At 40.6% G+C, this 22,707-nt stretch overlaps 1 protein-coding gene and 2 non-coding genes across 3 annotated transcripts; 1 reads left to right on the top strand and 2 right to left on the bottom strand.

Moving 5' to 3' along the window:
- Positions 1-3,276: 3,276 nt before the first annotated feature.
- Positions 3,277-5,658, bottom strand: LOC115055986 (caspase-1-like; the record flags this gene model as incomplete). The annotated part of the gene is made up of 3 exons (XM_029522172.1): positions 3,277-3,940; positions 4,815-4,855; positions 5,603-5,658. Coding segments are annotated over 3 exons (414 nt in total), but the record flags the coding sequence as incomplete, so codon positions are not given.
- A 16,400-nt stretch (positions 5,659-22,058) lies between these two features.
- trnas-gcu (transfer RNA serine (anticodon GCU)) lies at positions 22,059-22,140 on the top strand. The gene has a single exon. It is a non-coding gene; the product is annotated as a tRNA-Ser (tRNA).
- A 430-nt stretch (positions 22,141-22,570) lies between these two features.
- On the bottom strand, positions 22,571-22,644 carry trnat-ugu (transfer RNA threonine (anticodon UGU)). The gene has a single exon. It is a non-coding gene; the product is annotated as a tRNA-Thr (tRNA).
- Between the last annotated feature and the right edge of the window lie 63 nt (positions 22,645-22,707).

Here is a 22,707-nt window from a genome sequence, read left to right as displayed (position 1 = left end):
AATCTCTGAAACATGATAAAATTGATAAACTGATTAACTTTATGATACAGAGTATAACAGAGCTTTGAGTAACATTTAGAGGTAGAGAGGAACCATAAGATTTATAAATAAGAGATTATTTTGTTATAAATTATATCACACGTATGGTATTTTCTACCACATGTTCATCACAATCGCATCAACAACTTAAAGACAAATTACTGCTTTTGTAAAAACTAATACCTACCCTTTATCTTCAGGTTTGCGTTTGGGAGAACTGTGTTGTTTTGTTACAAAAACCTGAGAAGAAAAGCACACAATTGTCAGCAACTTTAAACAGCTTCCATTATTGTTCCCTCACCACATACAGTATATATCAATGGTGAAAGGTTATCAGGGTGTCTGATTGGAATAGTAAATGCCAAATAATCAAGACTTGGTTCTTAGACTTAACACTTTAAACCAAATGCATATCCTGTCAATAAATAAAAAAAAAACAAAAAACGGAATTAAAGTACAAAATGTAAAAATGAACGTACCACAGTGTCAGCTGCATTGAATTCAGCTGTGCTCCTCGATGTGATGACAATTTCAGAATCAGAGTCTGATGTATCAACCTCTGTAGTAAAAACAAACAACACATTATTAATTATGCTGCATCAGAGTAAATAAATATGTAAAAATATTGAATGAAGAGATCCACAAACCTCCTCTAAAGTGTGTTTCTAGGCAAATGAAAAAAGTGCCTTTCCTATTTCCTTTTTATATTCTGCCAGTTTGAATGGGCTTTCTGACCCAGGCACATGGAGCACCTCTGAACAGTCTGGATACAAAAGAAGGTCTGCTCCTTCATCCATCTTCTTGTTAAATGTTCTCATTTCTTGGACAGCTTGCTTCAGTAGATCAGGTGCTGCTACCTCCGGATCTGTATATAATGGGAGTGTTTTCCCTCTCTGAGCTTTTAAATCAGCTCCATGTGGCGCCATCAATCCATGTTTATCTGCTAAAATAACAAAAAGATATCATTCATTTCACACACACACACACATATTGACTTCCATATTTTACAGATATATCTGCACACGTACCTGGACCTGTTTCCTTTCGGCCCACAGTTCTTTTGACTTTGACTTTCTGTCCTCCATGAATTGTTTATATGATGTTCATGGTTGTTCTGCTGGAATGAACGGAGTTCCGTATCAAAACAGAAAGTTAGCAGCAGCTAAAACAATCAGCAACAATTGTGCATTTAGCATAATTGTAAGCCTAAAAAAAATAAAATAAAAAAGAAACTAGCAACGCATACTAACTAAACGCGTTGCTATTCCGTGAAGACAACGATTGGCTGCTAAATGAAACGGTGCACTTTAATTCACTGCATGTCTGACAGCGGCTTCAGCTAGTTAGCGCGATGCTACACTTAGCTTGTTTAGCATTTCCCGGCTGTTTATTAGATGTCTCCTGTGCGCGTGCTCCTTCCGTCTGGTCCGTTCATCAACGTTAAACATTCTACAGATCGTCCGCACGGAAAACACAACCGCGTAAATTGGCTCAAGTTGTTTCCACAAAACGGCCAAAACATCATTTACTCCATGCTGCCATAAACTTACACTACGCAAAGTTTTCCCGCCACACAAACTGATACAAACATTTTGAGTTCACAGTCAATCTTCTTCTGGATCACTTCCGGCATTTGGTACATTCCCCTTCCGGAAGATTCTGTCGTTTGGAAATTTGTTTCGCAACTTGTAAATTTGTTTTCTAAAATATAAGTTTGTTTTGTCCGTGGTAAAAGTCTTTTTCTTGTGTCATTTTGTTGAATAAAATGTTTCCCAACATGTAAATTAGTTTGACGCTTTGTAAAAGTGTTTGGCACTCTGTAATCTAGTTTTGCACTTACCGGCCACCGTATCAAACAGAGCAGGAACACTAAAGTAAGGGGCGGGGGGTGAAAACGACAGGAGGGTTAAAGAGCAGATTCTCTCTGAGGGGACGGATGTTGCCACAATACACAGTGTGTGTGCCATCACATGTGGAAGATGTGTGCAGACTGAAGCCTTGGTCTGCCACCAGCTCAGAGGGGCTGCACTTCTACTGACCACCAGGGGGCTCCACTGGTTGTTTCACAAAGTCACAGTGTGTTGGAGTCTATCAGGGTATTTTCCAAGCAGCACTGTGTTTCTAACATCTGGATGTTGGTAAAGAGTTACTCTGCATTGGCTGGGATGCTTATTATGTTTACATGCAACAATGTACTCACAATGCACCGCTGGACACTTTGATATCAGTAAATCCACCGTGTTTTAAAGAAGTTCAGAGTGTTTCAGAGTTTCTGACATGATACAGACAGACAGATCCAACAAAGCATTTAAATGAACTGAGAGCTCAGACCAGCAGAGAGAGCACGCACAGAGAGACAGACAGACAGACAGACAGACACACACACACACCACGCCATTTAATGCCACTGAAAAACAGCTGATTTTTTTTCACTTCATTCTTTGCTGAATAAAAATTGTCCTTTCAGAAGAGAAACTGCTGCCATGTCCTCTGTTGAGTTGAGCCCTTCAGCATCAGCGTTATTTATTGACATGTTTTTTTTTTTTGCCACGTGGATACAAATAAATATTGTTCAAGATAAGAAAAAACATTAAAGAAAAATACAATATTTTTATGAAGTGAAGAAAGGGCCAATTTAAAAGCTTAATCAGTGCTAAATGACAGTCAACATGTTCCACAATAAAATATTTAATAGTTTATACAAAAATGCTTGACTTGAGGAGTTGAGGAGTCTCTGGGATCATGGTGGACTGGACTCTGTTCTCAGACCAGTTCTGATTCCTCTGTCAGTCTCTGCTGGATGAAGCTCTCCTCTCCACCTCCCAGGAACATGGTCCAGAGTCTGGACAAGCTGCTGCTGCAACATCTGGATCATCAGGAAGCAGCTGATCCTCCATCAACACACACCTTCCTCTTCACCGCCTCCACCTGTGTAGAGAAGAAGAAGAGAGCAGATCCATCAGTGTTTCCTGACTCTGTCCATCAGCTGTCAGTCAGTGATGCAGATCCAGCATAAAGACCTGCAGGGACTTCAGTCCTGTTCAGTCCAGATGTGCAGCAGCTGCTTCCTCTCAGCTCATGTTAACGTGTTGGAGTGAACACACTGAGCTGGAAACTCACAGACCTCAAGTCTGCTGACTCAGCACTTTTCTCTGAGTCCACAGTGGAGATAAGGAGCTGAGTCATGAAGGTTCATCACTTTACTGATGATTTACTGAAGGTCCATTTAAACCGAGATACTCTGACAGACAGACAGACAGACGGACAGACAGACAGACAGACAGACAGACAGACAGACAGACAGGATTCTGGTCTGCAGAAAGACCACATGGTGACAGTGTGATGAAAGAAGATCAGTGAAGATCAGTAAACACTGAGACACATTTTAACGTATTACAAATGTTGGAAAATAAATCCCAGAGCGCAAAGTACTGTGGGATCAGGCCAAGGCCTATTTTCCCAAAAACAACAAGTGAATTTCTTTTTAGAGTTAAACATAAGTATTTAAGAACAGAGACTTTATAGCAGAACTTGTTCGCAAGTTAATATTTCCATCCACCCTCAGAGACTTTGTGTCTTTGGCTTCATATTAATGAGAGCTCTCTGGAAACACAAGGATCCAGCTGACAGAGAGCAGCAATCAGAAATGAGCTGGCTTCGCTTCCCTTTCTTCTCACTGAGTCAATCACATCTCTGGCTTTTTCTGCTCTGGATTTTGCTCTGGCTGACTCCATCTCTTCATCTCTGATAACACCACGATCAAGTAGTTTATCCAGAAGCTGGTTGAGAACAGTGTCAGACACTCTCTGAATGAATTCTGTCCGAACAGCACGCAGCCTCTCTTCTGCTTGACGGTTGTCATCAGCTGGGAGGCTGCTTTGAACAGTTTCCCTTTTTGGACCTAACATGAAACCAGATGAAAGACTGTTTAATAATCACCAATAACAACCAGCACTTTAAAACACTGATCTAACATCAGATTTCAGATGACATGTCGTGATTTTAATCTAACACAAACAGGATTGTTGGGATCTTTGCTAAAATTTTGTACAACAGCAAAGATTGTTTTGTCCATCATCAGATTTGAGTAAGAGGCGCAGAGTCCAACAGCAGCAGCTCAGAACCTCCTGTCATCGCTTCCCTTTCAGATGATTCTGGTTTTCTATTGGCCGCGTACCAACCTGAGTGGGCGGGTCCGAAAATCTGCTAACTGGACTCAGTCTGTAGAATTTAAAGTCTGCAGCTGTCTTCATTCAGTTAAAGTCACCAGCTGCAGCCACCTGTTGTATTTATAGACTGACTGATAAACAGCTGCTGTGCTGTTGAATGTGAAATTAAAATCAATCTGGGATTAGCTCTGTGTGGATTAACAGATAAAATAACTCCATAGAACCAAATGATCCAGATATTACCTAAATAATTTATTTACTGAAAGAAACCATGTTCATCTGTTATATATTACTATTATTAATTTAAACCTCCACACATGAAAATAAATCTGAAATAATATGGTTTTGTAACTTTTAGTTGAAATTTGCCTAAAACCTTTAATGAAATGTAAATATATAAAATGATAAAGCAACATGTAGGATTATATCATTACTCATTTTGAATATGATCATGTGATCAGGCCCAGGCAGCCATGTGGTCTTAACATGTTTAGACTTTAAGGATCCAGGTTTCTAACAGTCTGTTGTTGAAACGTAATGAATAAAGATCTTGATGAACAGAGCACAGTCAGTTTGGCGAACAGGACTCAGAGGTTCTATACTCACAGGTTTTCTCTGTAGAAGCTTTAATCACTCTGTCACTGAGCCTGCAGAGACAAAAACAACCACAACAGTGAGACATTGAGTGGAACATACTGAGGTTCTGTCAGAGTTAGTTTATTTAAAAACAGACGGTGATGATCCAACATCAGTCTCAGCAGATAAATATAAAGCTATCCTGTATCAATATTCTAATCAGAAACTCTGTTTCCAGAGAGCCTGATCAGACTGAATGTGATGTGAGACTTGTCTCTTTTCTCAAAATAGGATGGTGCCCTGCGGTTAACTTTAATATGAGAAGTTATCAACATTCTGGGAACCAACATTTGCTAAGCCAATCAATGCTTGGTGGGAATCATCATAGAAACCAGCTCTGGAGCAGGTTGGGTTTTGAGATCAAAACATTTAATAAAGCGTTGGCTCTGAATCAGTCAGATCCCTGGAACAGTATTTTTGGGGGTTGTTTTGATACTCCACCTGGCTCACATTCTTTAAATTTTACACTTCAGTGTAGAGAGGGATCAAACCTTGAGCCTTTTTTTTCTATACATTAACCAAGTTAAGACAAAGATCAGCTGACTGACATTCATCTGACTTTGGTTGGTTCTTGATTACTGATATCTGAATGGCCAACTGTTTTCTTTGTCTTTTTTTTTTTTCCAATCCTGAACTAAGTTTCTGTTCTTCACTCAATGTTTCACAGGGGAGTTTGAAACATTGAGTCTTTGCTATGACAGTGAATTGACTGCAGGACTGCTAAAAGCTTCATGGACCAAGTCCAACCCTCTACTGACCTCACAGTCTCCAGTCTACAGTCTGGACTCTCCACAAGATCACGCAGCTCCTTCACATCTGGATCCTGCAGGAGGTTTCCTCTCAGGTCCAGTTCTCTGAGATGGGAGGGGTTGGACTTCAGAGCTGAGGCCAGAGAAGAACAGCTGATCTCTGACAACCAACAGCATCTCAACCTGAAAAAGAACAAATCATGGAGATGAAATGACTGATAACCAGTCAGAAATGTCCTGAACCAGAACTTCTCCACATTTTCAAACTCATCACCCACTTTAACATCTCAAATGTTGCAGGTCCACATTCGACTTTGTTCCAATACAAAGACAGATACCAAGACTTTAAATATCCAATCCTGATCCAAGACTAAAGTCTCCCTTGGTCCTGGTTTCTGTCTGGAGATCTAACACATGAAACCAACACTTTTTGTTCATGGAAGATTTTTGCTTATTAATATATTGAACAAGTAGATTCAGGTTTTGAAAAAGAATGACAACTTTGATTATTAGAAAAACTGGAAAGATGAAACAAAAGCTATTTTAATAAAAGTGTCAAGTTAAATGTGAATATAAATTCTGGATTAAACAAATCTACAATAATGTCTGAACTGACCTCAGAGTCTCCAGGCTACAGTGAGGACTCTTCACAAGATCAAACAGATCCTTCAAGTCTGAATCCTTCAGGTTGTTGTGACTCAGGTCCAGTTCTCTGAGATGGGAGGGGTTGGACTTCAGAGCTGAGACCAGAAAAGAACAGCTGATCTCTGACAGACTGCAGTTCTCCAACCTGAGTAAAGAATAAAAGATGTGACTTGAGATGAGATGTGAGACAAAGTTCCTGCTTGAAAGTGTTCAGTGTTTCATCATCTGTTCAGAGCTGAAGGTTTTGAAAGTAAAAGTTTAGAAAAAGAAACTCAGACAGCTGAACCAACAGGAAGCAGCTTCACAACAGTCAAATACAAACAGTGACAAGATTTAATAAGAAAATGAAACAACACTGTTAAGAACCTGTCAACATTGTGAATATAAACTGTGAAATTCAAATGTCATTTTCCAATAATTAATTCCAATAAATAAACCTGTCTGCAGGTCAGAGTCACCGCAACTGTAACATCATATTAATCTGAGAGCAGAAATAAAACATGAGTCTGACCTCAGAGTCTCCAGTTTACAGTGAGGACTCTTCAGAAAACCACACAGATCCTTCAGTCCTGAATCCTGCAGCTTGTTCTCACTCAGCTCCAGTTCTCTGAGATGGGAGGGGTTGGACTTCAGAGTTGAGACCAGAGAAGAACAGCTGATCTCTGACAAACTGGAGTTGTCAAATCTGAATAGGAAATAAAAGATGCAGATAAAATCATTGATAATCAGTCAGAAATGTTCAGAAGACTTTAAAACAAAGTTCCACCACATTCTGTCTGGATGTTTGAAGTGTTTCTTTAGTGTAATTGTCATTTCAGCCACTGGAGGCTGAAGTTCAGCAGCTCCTCACTCTAAAACAAAGTGATTCCCTCAGCTGACCTGCGGCTGCAGTGGAATACAGGACATACTTGTGTGTAGGAATACAGCAGGTGGCTGCTTCATAAATATGTGGCAGCAAAGGAAAGTTCTAAAATCTTCTAAATGAAGAACATTTCAACATGTGTGGGACTGTTTGTTTTCAAAGTGTGTAGAAGAGCTTTTTGATGTTGACTCCATCCACAGCAGCTCATCACTCAGCTTCTGTACCGCTGCTCTGAACTCCATCTACTGCAGTAACACACTGACTGAGTATGACCACACCACAAAGAAACACAACTATCACTGTGCTGCACATGAACTGTGCTCAGTGCAGGGAAACCTGTGGTGGAGCTCCAATCCTTTGGAAATAACAGCTTTCAGAGCACAGGGGGGCCACGGCCACGTGTCTGAAAGCCCCATGAGGGCTGGAGTCTCAACAACACAACTGACTCTGGTCCTCAGCTCCACACCCTCCAAGTCTGAAGACATTTATTAGGACATTAGATTCAGCGGTGGATTAAAGATCTACCACAGTGGACTGACCTCAGAGTCTCCAGTCTACAGTCTGGACTCTCCACAAGATCACGCAGCTCCTTCACATCTGGATCCTGCAGGAGGTTTCCTCTCAGGTCCAGTTCTCTGAGATGGGAGGGGTTGGACTTCAGAGCTGAGGCCAGAGAAGAACAGCTGATCTCTGACAACCAACAGCATCTCAACCTGAAAAAAGAACAAATCATGGAGATCAGATGACTGATAATCAGTCAGAAATATCCTGATCCAGAACCTCTCCACTTTTTCAAATTCATCATCCACTTTAACATCTCAAATGTTGGTCTACGTCTGACCTTGTCTTTCACACCTCTTTAACCTCTCTCAGGTTGTTGAAGATACCTGACCTTTGGAAGACATAATAAATTATTCCAGCACCGAAGAAGGGAGGTCCTAGCACTCTCAATGACTACAGCCCGGTGGCATTAGGATCCCCTGTCATGAAGACATTTGAGAGGTTCGTTCTCTAGCACCTGAGGAAACTGCTCTCTGATTTTCTGGACCCCTTGCAGTTCGCTTACCGTCAGCACACAGGTGTGGAGGATGTGATCATCTTCCTTACACACAAGGCCCTGTATCATATGGTGAGTGCAGGAAGCCCATGGAGGGTCATTTTCTTTGACTTCTTCAGTGCCTTCAAAATCATCCAACCCAGCCTCCTGAGAGACAAGCTGCTGGATATAGAACTTCACCCTAACATCACCACCTGGATTTTGGACTACCTCACAGGATGGCTGCTGTATATCAGGGTGGATGGCTGGCTATCTGAGGTTGTGTCATGTAACTCCTGTGTGCCCCAAGGAACTGTCCTGGTGCCATTCTTCTTCACCCTGTACCCCTCCGACTTCCACTACAACTCTGGTTCCAGCCACCTCCAAAAGTTTTCTGATGACTCTTCAATAGTCGGATGTATCAGCAATGAGGATGAGGAGTACAGCAGACTGATTGAGAGCTTTGTTGTGTGGAGAAATCGGAATCACCTTCAACTCTGCATCAGCAATACTAAGGAGTTAGTGGTGGACTACAGGAGGAACCGTAGACCTGTCCCAGTCACCATCCAGGGTGAGGTGGTGGAGATTTTTAATTCGTACAAGTACCTTGGGGTCCCCATCAACAATAAACTGGACTGGACTCATAACACAGATGCCCTCTAAAAAAAGGACAGAGCGGGATGTTCTTCCTGAGGAGACTGAAGTTGTTTGTTGTCTCCAGTAGGCTCCTCAAGACCTCCTACCAGTCTACGGTTGCCGATGAGTTCTTCTTTGCTGTAGTTTGCTGATGGGGTGGTGCCAAGACTGGGGGTCAACAGGCTCAACTGGCTGGTGAGGAAAGCCAGCTCTGTGGTGGGTTTGAACTTGGACTGTTTGGAAACAGTGTCTGAGTGGAGGGTGAAGGGCAGCTCATTCAGCCAGCAGATCATCCAGCTTCAGCAGCTTCAGACGCTCTTTTATGCCCACCACCATCTTCAGACTGTACAACAGCAGTTTGGATAGCATACAGTTCTGACCTAGATGTCTAATCTGTATTTAGTTTCTGGTCACTTTTTCTGCAAGTCACTTTCTGCAGCTGGCCACCTTATCTGCAACTTTTGTTACTTTTGTTCTTGTAGCAGTTTTTATGGTATTGTTGTCTCTGTCTTTTGTGTCTTGTCCTCTGTGTCCCATTTAATTTCTTTATTTGCCATCTGTTCTCTTGCCTTATGCTGCTGTGGCAATCGAATTTCCCCAATGGGGATCAATAAAGTATTACCTTATCTTATTATTATTACAACTGGAATCAAGAAACAACAACTATTTATAATGTTGTTGATTATTGTGGTGAATAAATTCAAGTTCTATGTGAATATAAATTCTGGATTAAAGATAAAAGACCTACAACAATATCTGAACTGACCTCAGAGTCTCCAGTCTACAGTGAGGACTCTTCAGAAAACCACACAGATCCTTCAGTCCTGAATCCTTCAGGTTGTTGTGACTCAGGTCCAGTTCTCTGAGATGGGAGGGGTTGGACTTCAGAGCTGAGACCAGAGAAGAACAGCTGAGCTTTGACAAACTGCAGTCCTCCAACCTGAGTGAAGGATTAAAAGACGTAACTTTAGGAGACAAAGTTCCTGCTTTAAAGCGTTCATTGTTTCATCATCTGTTCAGATCTGCAGGTTTAGAAAGTAGAAGTTTAGAAAATGAAAGTCAAACAGCTGAACCAACAGGAAGCAGCTTCACAACAGTCAAATACAAACAGTGACAAGATTTAATGAGAAAATAAAACACTGTAAAGAACCTGAACTGACTTAAAGTGTCAACATTCTGATAACAGAAATAACCAAACAGCAGAGTCAGCCAAACTTTATTTCTATCTGATTCTGCCACATGTAAACTCCTGTATAACAATCTGAGCTCTGGCAGGTAAGTCCACTCTAAAACCAGTCAAACAGCCTATGAACAAGCTGCGAAAGTTCTAGACAGAAAGCCAACTCATCATGAAGATGACATGTCTTGGCCTGACATTGGACCAACACGACATTTAACCCAGCTGTCAGTGTTTTAGCTCAGTCTGCAGGTAGAGCCCTGAACAAGTCTGAACACTGTGCTCATCTGGGAGTTCATACTTTCACTCTGTTCTGTAGTTAGAGAGAGAGTGTGTGTGTGTGTGTGTGTGTGTGTGTGTGTGTGTGTGTGTGTGTGTGTGTGTGTGTGTGTGTGTCAGACGATGCTTCTGCTGTCTGGGGATTCTGTGAATATTCTCTTTGTAATACTCAGCATCATAGAGCTATTGGTTATCTTACAGCAGTACACAAATGGACCTCAGTGTTGGCTCTTCATGGTGATTTGGGTTGGGAATGGGTCCCATTTCCTGTTCAGGTGTAGAGGTGAGATTGGCTGGTTCTCCTCTTTAAAACGTAAATTCTTCTGTAGTGGGGTGACATCTCCTCCTTCCTGTTCCCAGCTCTGGATTAGTGCTCCTTGCATGTGCCAACATACCACAAAAAATATTTCTCACAAAGTCTCTGTCTCTCCTTGTCCTCATTCTGCAATTTTCAATCATTGTTTGGTCTAGACCTGCTCGATATGTAAAGTGCCTTGATGTAACTTGGTTATGATTTGGTTCTATGTAAATAAATATAATTTGGTTTTGATTTCATCTTCCTGGGCTGTGCTGCATTTTGTTTGGGGTTAAACAACTGTTTACTTGCCCTTCTGTGACAAATAAAGGATTTGGTTGATTAATCGATTGATTGATTGATTTTTTTTGTTTGTTTGTTTTTTTTCTTAATTACTACTGTTTTTTGTTATTTTGTGTTGCAATGGCAGTCATAGTAGCTGTAGGGGAGAAAATGTATTTGTTTTCATTATCCTTTTTCAACAGTTTCCTTTTTCAGGAGATAAGCTTGCGGTTTTTCTTTTTTCATTTTTATACTGATGACAACCTTCCAAATCTACAAACGCTTTCATGTAATTTTACATGATTTAATGAAAAATTAGAACAAATATTTGTCTTATTGCCTCTTCTGCTGCTTGCACAGGTACCGAACCTGCCAAAGTAAAGACCTTGTTGTTCTGGAAACTAACTGTGAGTCGTGCATTAAGGTCTCGTCCTGGTGTATCAGACATTCCTCTCATATGGAGCATGAAACGTTTTATATTGATGACCATCTCCCAAATCAACAACCTCTTCAGTTCATTTTACCTGATTTAATGAACAATCATAAGAATATTTAAAAAGTCTTGACAAAATCATGAATTCTGACCTGAGAGTTTCCAGCTCACAGTGTGGACTCTTCAGTCCATCAGACAGCAGCTTCACTCCTGAATCCTGCAGGTTGTTGTTACTCAGGTCCAGATCTCTCAGACTAGAGGACTGGGAGCTGAGGACTGAGGACAGAGCTTCACAGCTTCTGTCTGAGAGGTTGCAGTCACTCAGTCTGAAGAGGAATCAGCAAAATAAGAAATTATTAAAGAAACATGTTTTTGATTCTCAACTAAAAAAAGATCCAGTTGATCTGGATGGACTTATTTGTACATACAGAACTTTGTTGGAGGCTTTGACCACTGGCAGCAGCCTCAGAAGAGCCTCCTCTGAAGCAGAGTATTTCTTCAGGTCAAACACGTCCAGATCTTTTTCTGATGACAGTAAGATGAAGACCAGAGCTGACCATTGAGCAGGAGACAGTTTATCTGTGGAGAGACGTCCTGATCTCAGGGACTGTTGGATCTCCTCCACCAGAGAACCATCATTCAGTTCATTCAGACAGTGAAACAGGTTGAAACTTTTCTCTGGAGACAGATTCTCACTGATCTTTGTCTTGATGTACTGGACTGTTTCCTGATTGGTCTCTGAGTTACTTCCAGTCTGTGTCACCAGGCCTCGTAGGAGAGTTTGGTTGGTCTGCAGTGAAAGACCCAGAAAGAACCGGAGGAACAAGTCCAGGTGTCCATTTGGACTCTGTAAGGCCTCATCCACAGCATTGTGGTAGAATCTGTTTCGCAACCAGGATTGCCAGGATGGTTCTTCCAACTTCAGATTGACTCTAGACTTGGTGAAGTTCAGATGGACATGAAGAGCAGCCAGAAACTCCTGAACACTCAGATGGACGAAGCAGAAGACCTTGTCCTGGTACAGCCCTGTCTCCTCTTTGAAGATCTGTGTGAACACTCCTGAGTAAACTGATGCTGCTCTGATATCGATGCCACACTCTGTCAGGTCTGATTCATAGAAAATCAGGTTTCCTTTCTGCAGCTGCTCAAAAGCCACTTCTCCCAGAGACTCAATCATCTTCCTGGTCTCTGGACTCCAGTGTGGATCTGACTCAGCTCCTCCATCGTACTTGACCTTCTTCACTTTGGACTGAACCACCAGGAAGTGGATGTACATCTCAGTCAGGGTCTTGGGCAGCTCTCCTCCCTCTCTGGTCTTCAACACCTCCTCCAGAACTGTAGCAGTGATCCAGCAGAAGACTGGGATGTGGCACATGATGTGGAGGCTTCGTGAGGTCTTGATGTGGGAGATGATCCTGCTGGCCTGCTCCTCATGTCTGAACCTCTTCCTGAAGTACTCCTCCTTCTGGAGGTCATTGAACCCTCTGACCTCTGTCACCATGTCAACACACTGAGGAGGGATCTGATTGGCTGCTGCAGGTCGTGTGGTTATCCAGAGGCGAGCAGAGGGAAGCAGTTTCCCCCTGATGAGGTTTGTCAGCAGCACGTCCACTGAGGTGGACTCTGTAGGATCAGTCAGGACCTCAGTGTTGTGGAAGTCCAGAGGAAGTCGACACTCATCCAGACTGTCAAAGATGAACACAACCTGGAAGTGATCAAAGCTGCACATTCCTGCTTCTTTGGTTTCAGTGAAGAAGAGATGAACAAGTTCCACCAAGCTGAACTTCTTCTCTTTCAGCACATTCAGCTCTCTGAAGGTGAAGGGGAATGTGAACTCTATGTCCTGGTTGGCTTTGTCTTCAGCCCAGTCCAGAGTGAACTTCTGTGTTAAGACGGTTTTCCCAATGCCAGCCACTCCCTTTGTCATCACTGTTCTGATTGGTTGGTCTCTTCCAGGTGGGGGTTTAAAGATGTCTTCTTGTCTGATGCTTGTTTCTGCTCTGTCCTGTTTCCTGGATGCTGTTTCAATCTGTCTGACCTCATGTTCCTCATTGACCTCTCCAGTCCCTCCCTCTGTGATGTAGAGCTCTGTGTAGATCTGATTCAGAAGGGTTGGGTTTCCTGCTTTAGAGATCCCCTCAAACACACACTGGAACTTCTTCTTCAGGCCAGATTTCAGTTTACTTCGACAAACTTGAGCACGACTTTCTGAATAAAGAAAAAATAAATTAGATTTAAAAAAAATTCAAGGTTGATGTTTACTTCTCCTAAGGAATAAGAATATGATCATATTTCTCTCCGTCTCCTCAGACTTTAGTAAATATCTAATTGATCCATCATGTTAAATCCTCTTACTGCTCTGCAGACAGTCAGCCAGCTCCTCCTGCTTCATCCTCCTCAGGAAGTTCACTGTGATCTTCAGAAATGCCTCTCTGCTCCTCCTCTGCTCTTCATCCACCTCATCATCCTCATTCTTCATGAATTGTGGGTAATCTGGACTCAGACTCCTTTGATTTTCTTCAGCTCGTTCTTCACAAAACAGACGATGTTCTCCTCCAGCAGCTGGAACACAATAACATCCTGTGTAAAGTTCACTCTCAGTATAAACTGATGGATCAAAGCATCAGATCATCAGTCAGCAGAGTTCAACTTTAGCTGCTGCTGTATAATCTGCTGCCACGTCTCTTTCCAGAGCTACACAGAAAGATTCAGACCTGCTGACTTCACTAAACTAACTTCACTGGTGTAACTTACTAAGTTTGACTTTAGATTCTGACAACACAGAGATCCTGATCATCACATGAAGACCAAACTGATACAGCCCTTCAACACATCAACTCAGGAAGTGAAAATTCAGGGTCTGTCTCCAACAGACCATATTCATACAGAACATATCTGTTGAGGCTGATGGATTATTGCTCTGTGGTGAACTACAACTCCCAGTCCTCTCCCACTCTCTCCCACCCCAAACCTGTTCAATCCCAATTCAACTCCTGTCTGTCACAGAGTAAAGCTCTACTGGTCTAAAGAGTGCAGCTTCAAACTCAAGTCTTTGTTGGTGTCTGTTGTCGTCACTGGATGAACATTTACACACCATAAATATGGAGTCCAGGTCTGTGTGATGATGTTTGTCAGACTGAACTCTGAGGAGAAAAGACACAAACACACAGTTTGTTCCAGGAGTTTTCTATGAACAGCAGAGAAACTGATAGACAAGCTTTGATACCTTTAATGGGTCAAACAACAACAAATGATCAGCTTTTACCTTTTTTCTTTAATAAAGTCATCCATAGACCCATCACTCTTCATGGACACACAGCTCAGTTCAGGAGAATCTGGTCTTGACCTCTGGTTGCTAGTAAAAACAGAGCTGACATTAAAAGAATTAACAACCAAGAAAGTGGGCAGAAAATTATCAGTTTAAAATAAATCAGCCAAGTCCAGCTTTTATTTGTATCGCCACAAATCAACCAAAATATTTTATTGTGCAATGTTTTTGTTCATTTTAATTTGACTGTTTGGATGTTTTTCATTTGACTCAAGTGAAGTATTTTGCATAAAGTATTATTGACATGTGCAAGTCAAATAATAATAATAATAATAATAAATATCTCTCTACATGCAGGCAGCACAGCGGCGTTGTGGTTAGTGCTGTTGCTCCACAGCCATGTCTGTGTGTGAGTGTGAGTGTGGCAGATTGTCTCTGTCTGTATCTGTGTGTTGGCCCTGTGATGGACTGGTGAATATGAATGAATGAATCTCCACATCCTGGTTGAGCTCCCAATGGAGACAAGGATTAAAAAAAACTGAAGCAGTAAAAAATGTAAGTGACAGTGAGAGTGAATAATGATGGAGCAGTGATCTGAGTGCTGAGCTCTGACAGATGGACAGTTAGAGATCCTCATCTCACCTCTGAGCTTTGGTCTGACTCTCATGTTCCCCACACAGAGTGGTTTTAGAGGGAGGGGCTCCCTCCTCTCTGTCCTCACACTGATTCATAGCTGAGCCTCCACCTTCACACAAACACAACAAAAAGATTATTCCAACAGGATTTATATCACAGGACATATAATCAGCGTTACTGATTGTTTACTGGCTGTTTGATTTTTCTCTCTGTGTTGATTTCAGTCAGATTGTGTTATAAACAAAGAACATTCCTGATCCATGTTAATCCCAATCTTCAATGTTATACATTGGCATTCACACTAAATTTCAAACAAACTCAGATCACTATTTACTTTAAGCAGTGCAAGTTGAAGAATTTTTTAACCTTGACACAGTTATGATCACCATAGGTTGGCACATTTGAAGGTTTAGAATGTTCATGAAATACATTTTGAAGGGCCAAATCATTCCTACAGAAGCAAAAAAATAATAATAATAAAATAAAATAAAAAAATAACAGTTACAACTAAACCAGTCTGACCTGTCAGGAAACCCCAGACCAAGGGAGGTGGTTCTCTCATCTGATGAATATGATAAACCTCAAACATTTGTTTCTTTGACGCATTATTTAAATCGTGTGCCTCCACAACTTCACATAGAAATCAGTCTGATCTGTCTGTAATCTGAAAGTTTCAGAGAAATGTATCTCAGATCTGATGGTGCTTCTTCTCTCTGTCCACTAGATGATGGTATCTGACTGTGGGATGTGTTGATGGAGCTGTGATTGAATTCATGTCACCTTATTGAGCAAACAACTTGACAATTTATAGATTTCCGTTTTGCCTCAAATGATTCAAAACAATAAAAACAAGGAGTGCTGCTTTAAACCTTCAATGGCTTCACTGTATCTGAAAAATACTCATAATGTACAATTAACAGTTAGAGGTCAATTCACTCAGCCAAGTTCATCCAAAGTATCAGCCCAGTTCTGACATGTTTGTTCTGTCATGGCTCAGCTATAACACTGCACACCAGTTCAAGGAAATCAACTGAAGCCTTGTATAGAAAGTTAAATTGATAAAAATGTCTGGTTCACTTTAAATGAATTTCTGGTGACTGTTTAAATACCTTAAAAAAATAAAATCTGGTGTAATCTGGTTATTTAAAATCTTAGATTTACTAAGTCTAAGAATCTGACTTTATATCAGAAGAAGAACAAAGCGAAGGAACTATTCACTACAAATTTCAGATAAAATACTGATAGATTAGGTCTTTAATAGGAAGAAAGGATGAAGGTAAATAAACATGTCTGCTGTTGTCAGCTCAGTGTGATCACAGTGATCCTGTTCAGACATTTACAGATTCTCAGCTGCTGAACTCACTTGAAGCCAACAGTCACTTTCCAGCTTCATATGTCAAAGAAACATGTGAAGAGAAGAAGCTGCTTGTTCTCCCTCATCAGTCCTGGTGTCTGAGTGTTTGAAATGAGGAAAAGTCACATCCTCATAACGTCAGAGTTCAATTAAAAAAAAACTTTAGTGACATGAATACTGTTCTGAGCTGTGTTAGAAACCAAATCAGTGCCAGAGGAGTCTTTGGTACGGTGCTGTGATTCTGCAACAACACCACTCATGTCCTGACCCTCAACTCAGCAGAAGAAGTAAATGTGCTGCAACAATTCAACAACTACAGCTACAACAAGTCTTGATGAAATTTAAAACAACAGTCAGCAGTGAACAAATCATTCAGAGCCAACAGCAACTACTACGTCATTCTCAGTTCAACCAAAAGATGGAGCCATCAGAAATCTGGATTTCTTCATTATTTCAATATTCATTTCTAATTTTGACTATCCATATACCTCGGTAATTGTCAAAGAGGACAATATCATGTAACAAAGAGGAAAATTATGCAAAAACAAGACAAAACATAAATGTGCAGGCGCAAGTGTTTCTTAATTTTTTGTCTTTTGCTGTTGTTTTTTTTTTTTTTTGTTTGTTTGTTTGCTTCAAGTTTAAACCGACATCTCTTTTCATCATCAACTTCTTCTCTGCTGTCTTCAGTTTAAAAAAAAACTCTCCACTTCCATGCCTTTTGGTTTTGTTATTAAAAACAACAGAACTGAATCAATGCTTTCAGGAGACACAGACCTTGAATATTACATGTTTTCAATCTGTGTTCTCATGGATTAAAGTGATAAACAATAAAAAATATGTTCCGAAGAAATTATTGTTGGCTGATCTTTGCTCTTGAAAAAAATGGAAAGATTTTACATTCATGCTACTAAACCAATTTTCTTCTTCATTACAGGAAACAAAATGATGTGATGAAGTTCTACTATCTGTCCACTAGATGGAGATAACCAACACATCCTCAATTGTTTGGTTTGCATTTAGTTTAGTATTTTTCTTTTGGAAAAATTTCATGATTGAATAAGTAAGCAAAAATGTAAAAGCTCAATTTTACTGAATAGGAAACAATGATTGATCAAACTGACAAAAGAAATCACACATTATTTGAAAGCCCAAGTTCTGACCTAAATGAAACAAGGTGAATGGCAGAAAGTAATTTTAGAAGAGAACACTGTTAGTCCTGAGCAACAGATTGTCGGGGAAATGAAAAAGAAGCAGTCTGATTTAGAGCTGCAGCCAAGAAATACATTACTGCTCACAACATTAGTGTGCGATGCTGCTGGAGGAGGAGAGGGGACCCTGCTGCTCTCTACACTTGATGATCTATCCCAATCACACAGAATAATAATCTGACTGATGTAGATCATGCAGGTTTCTGTTTATTTCTATAAAGATCCTTATCAGAATTATAATTATTAAAGTGTACAATGACATTTCCTCAGGATAGAATTATATTCATTCTTATTAGAAAAAGAAAATTGCTCAGACTTCACTATCTTCAGCTTTTCTTTAGTGAATTGTCAGATGACATTCTGCTGGTTTAACTGATATCATGCTGATGTTTTCAGCAGTAATTTTATGAGTTCATGTCTTTATCACAAACATTTGAAGAGATCTTTTTAATAAGTAACCACATCATCCACAACCAACCCTCTTTATCTGGAATCTGAACAGGGAGCTGTGAGGAGTTTGATGGCTCATCATCACGATTAAAGCATTCACTGACTGCAACATTTAAATTAATAAATGTTATTAATAAATTAATAACAGTTTCCTTTAATAGTGAACATTAAATGGAGCTGACCAGTTTGTGTTCTTTTATCATTTTGTCTATCTCCCTGTCTTTTTGTCATGTTCTCCAACTCTTCAACAGCCCATATCAGTTAGTTACTCTTCTTTATATATCTGAGAAGGTAGCTGGTTGAAAATGATCATCATGGTCTCAGATATGAGCATCAAACTCAGTTGTAAAGTGAAAATTGTTTATATCAATTCCTACATAATATGTCACTTTTTGATTTGTAGGAGCAGCTAAATTGTTTAAAATTTCCCTGCTCAGTCCACATAAACAAACTCAGAGACTCTGACAGTGAAATAATAATAATAATGTGAACACTCACCGGCCTCAGCCTTCAGTTTCCTTCGTCTTCTTTTCATTTTATGGCGGATTGCAAACTGTTGCCCTCGTTCTGCACCATCAACTTAAAATGGAGGCTGAAATCTGAACACTTTCCTTCCTGCTAGCGTTACTGGAAGTCACGTCGTCCTATCTGTGTGTGTGTGTGTGTGTGTGTGTGTGTTTGTCAGTGTAACTGTGACTCACATTTCCTTCTTCACTTTTAGACATGCTCATTGGAGCTGACGGTTCGTCCGAAGGACCGATCTAAGATGATGTAACAAGAAGACGCAACCTCACTGAGTCTCCATTTCAAATTGTGTCCAAAGTGGGGTCTTCAAACTATATACTGTTTTAAATCTGGCCGATAGACCGAGTAATAAACAATCTACGACATTCTTTGTGCTGTTTCCTGAATATTGTCCCGTCCGGTAAAAACAAGGAAGAGCTCACAAAGAAACATGGCGCCCCATTTCCTATTGGTGGAAAAATGCACCACGTCAGCCAATCAAAAAATTATGAGTCATAATCAACATTTGGTTGCTGAGGAAGAGGAGAAAGATGTTGGAGGGACAGCAGCAAAAGAAAGAGAGATATCGATACTGAGTTTTGGATAAAAAATAATAATTTGTGCAGCACCTCGTTATGAAATCTGATTGGTTTGTAAATATTTTTTGATAGCTGTTCAAAGAACACCTGAGACGCTGCCTGCTATTTAATATCAATGGTTGTAAGTCACTGAAGTTTTCACAACTTCTATTTACATTCTAAGTTATAAAAATTGTTTGTTAAACATGTCATGAAATATCATAAGCATTACGAAAAAAAAGGAAAAAATACCAATAAACAAAACATGGTAGATGAAGAATTATAATTTCAAAATTATAAAATTTTTCAAAATATATGTATGTAATATATTAATCTACTTGTATTTTATTTATTTATTTAATTTATTTTATCTTATTTTATAAGATAAGATAATACGAGTAAAATAATACGAAATGGCCATATGTGTTTATATCTAAGTTGATTGTGCATCGATCCATTAGTAATGTCTCGGGGCTCAGATAGGGGAAGGCGCCCACATTCATTAAAACGAGTGAAGCTGAGAGCTGTGTTTTTTTCTTCGTCCCTGTCATCTCACTATTTTCCTGTTTAAGGGCACAACAGCAGCATCCAGCTTCTCTGTCGGAGAGCACTGAAGTTCTGTCGCCTCAGTATCTACAGATCCGTCCGTTTCCTGAACTGTTAGAAGAGAAGACGCCAAACAGAAGAATTTTGAATGAAGTGTTTCTGATTCTGATCATCTCCGTTAGAGCATTATTGTGTAATTCAGTGTGTGTGCATTTTGGGACACATTCATAAAACAGGGCAGAACCAGCAGATGGAGCTGTTTGGATGTTTCTATCATATGATGATGAAATCTAAAGGCTCTCTGATCATCACTTTGAGAAGTTCATCTGGTTTGTGATATTTCTTCATATGATAGTGAGGTAAAATGTGTTCAGTGGGATGTGTGTGTATCCAGCAGGACTGACAGCTTCATGTGGGATTCTCACAGAGATGATTCAAACCTGATCACAGTGATCAGTATGGATATACAGTATGTTTGCTGTCAGTGGAGGAAACTCTCAGACAGGACTAATAGTCATGTTTGGGATGTTCCTGGATTTGAGTTGAATGAGTGTAAATTCTCTCTGATTTTAACATACGTTCACACATCCACCTCTATTCAGACATGGAGTTTACATATTGTTTGGAATTCTAATGTGAATGTCACAGACAGCATTTTTTGTCAACACTTGTTCTTATTATTAATGTTAAAATCTAAAAAGCAACATATTAGATTGGGTATGAGTCAGAACTCATCCACCTTCAGACTGGACATCTTCTGACTGTAGAACTGGAGCTTTTTATACATCTCACTGCAGCACAATAAAGTCCTCTGTGAGTATTGTGTGTTTTACAGTGTACAGGACATCTGCGCAGCAATACTTCCACCTGCTGGAGATTTATTGTTACTACAGCTATAAAATAAATTTCCACAGTCTGTCTTTGTGCGCATGCGCTCAACCATTTGAAGCGAACGTGAACGGGGGTGTGACGTATGCAGATCAATGAAAGACAGGAAATGCCTTTGATCTCCAGTGACGTCACACAGTCTTGTTGTGGAGTTATTAATTGTCGATGTTGTTCTGTAAAAATCTGCATCACATTCATTCTGCCAGTCTCTGATGAGGAAACAGAAAAGTTGATGGAAGCTTTGATAGCACAGTGTCACCTTGCAGTTAGCTGTGTATGAGGCAGCTGAGCTGCAGACCTGTCAGGGTGGAAGAAGGCAAGCTGGCAGAGGCAGTGTTTATCATTTAATATGTTATGCTGCGTTTCAATTCCTTGACGCTTTGAGCTGCAAGAAAAAGAGAACAAGAGCAGTCGCACCACACCAGCATTCCAAAATTAAAGCCAATTTAGATTATTTTATTTGTATCTTTAGTTCAGATGTAGCAAAGCGCAACAATGCTGTCGATAAGGATCTTTCCCATTTGGGTTACTTGAAGTGATGGTGGCCACTGATGCAACACTCCGTTTGTAACAGTTTCACATTTAATTAAACACTTCAAGATTGTACTCGCTCGGCCACACTGCCTTCTGCCAGCTTCACTGCAAAAATGACACACATATGACGTTACGAGAAAACTCAAAACTGTGTACAAATGTTTGGAGGAAACAATGGAAGAAAGATGTCTTTGACAGCCTTTTGGACACACAACCAGTCAGCATGACGCATCCATCCTCACAATATTTCATGGTGTGGTTGAAAGAGGAGGGAGAATAATTTTCTTTCCTTCTGCTGAACAAAGGAAGTGATGAGCAGGAACTCCACTGAGAGCGAAGCACTGCAGGATGTCTTGTAGCCAACAACAGAAGTGCCACTGCACCACTCTGCTGCTCAACTCTCAGTATTATAGATATGATAGACAACATTCTCTGTGTTTTCCTGTTAATCAGTGCTGCTGATAAACTCATGTCTCATGATGGGACATCCAGTGTGTATAAACAGCAGTGGATGGTTTCGATCCATCGACCTCTGGGTTATGGGCCCAGCACGCTTCCACTGCACCACTCTGCTCACTATGTTCAAGTTGCAATGTCCTCTGGAGTTTTGTGTAATTTTTAACCACCACATCCACTTTCTGTCAAAGTGGGTGTGGTGGTTAGAAAGTACTGAGATTTCCACCTGCAGTGTATCAAATGACCACGAGGGGGCAGCTTGGAAAATGAAGTCAGATCTTATTGAAGAGCATCAGACTTTTAATCTGAGGATCCAGGGTTCAAGTCCCTGTTCAGGTGCTGCAGCTTCTTCCCAATGGCTGTTTTTTTGTCATCACATGTACCTTTGTGTTCGTGACGAGGTGGCTGAGTGGTTAAGGCGATGGACTGCTAATCCATTGTGCTCTGCACGCGTGGGTTCGAATCCCGTCCTCGTCGGTGTTCAGCTGGCTTTAGTCTGTCTGAGTTGTACCCTGCTGTTGAGCCGATTGAAATGTGGTGACTGCCCTTTTTTAACAGGAGACAAACTTTGGTAAGAGTCATGATGGTCACTACACTACAGAAACTGCATGCACTCATTCATTTGAAGCGAACGTGAGAGTGTGACGTATCCATCTGTGTCGCGTGGGGGATCAATGAAAGGCAGAAAATGCCTTTGATCTCCAGTGACGTCACACAGTCTCGTTGTGGAGTTATTAGATGTTGATTCTGCAAAAATGGTCCAGTGGGGTGAAATGGTCCATAGAAGTCTAATATCACCGAAACATGTTAACCAGACAGTGTTCAAGGATTTGAGGTTTAAACCCCTAACTCTCATTATTAACTAAAGCTGTGTTTGTTATATCTATAACATTTAACATTATGCGCAAGGCACTGCTGGGATTTGAACCCAGGATCTCCTATTTACAAGACAGGCGCTTTGACCAGCTAAGCCACAGCAACACTCTGAAGTACATCTATATACAGAGGATCTGGTGATGGAAGTGTAATGTGTAAACTGCAGCT

Source organism: Echeneis naucrates, chromosome 2 (assembly GCF_900963305.1).
Source record: "Echeneis naucrates chromosome 2, fEcheNa1.1, whole genome shotgun sequence".
In the NCBI taxonomy this organism is placed as follows: domain Eukaryota; kingdom Metazoa; phylum Chordata; class Actinopteri; order Carangiformes; family Echeneidae; genus Echeneis; species Echeneis naucrates.
Note: the sequence above shows the minus strand (reverse complement) of the source record. Positions and strands in the feature narration are given on the sequence as shown.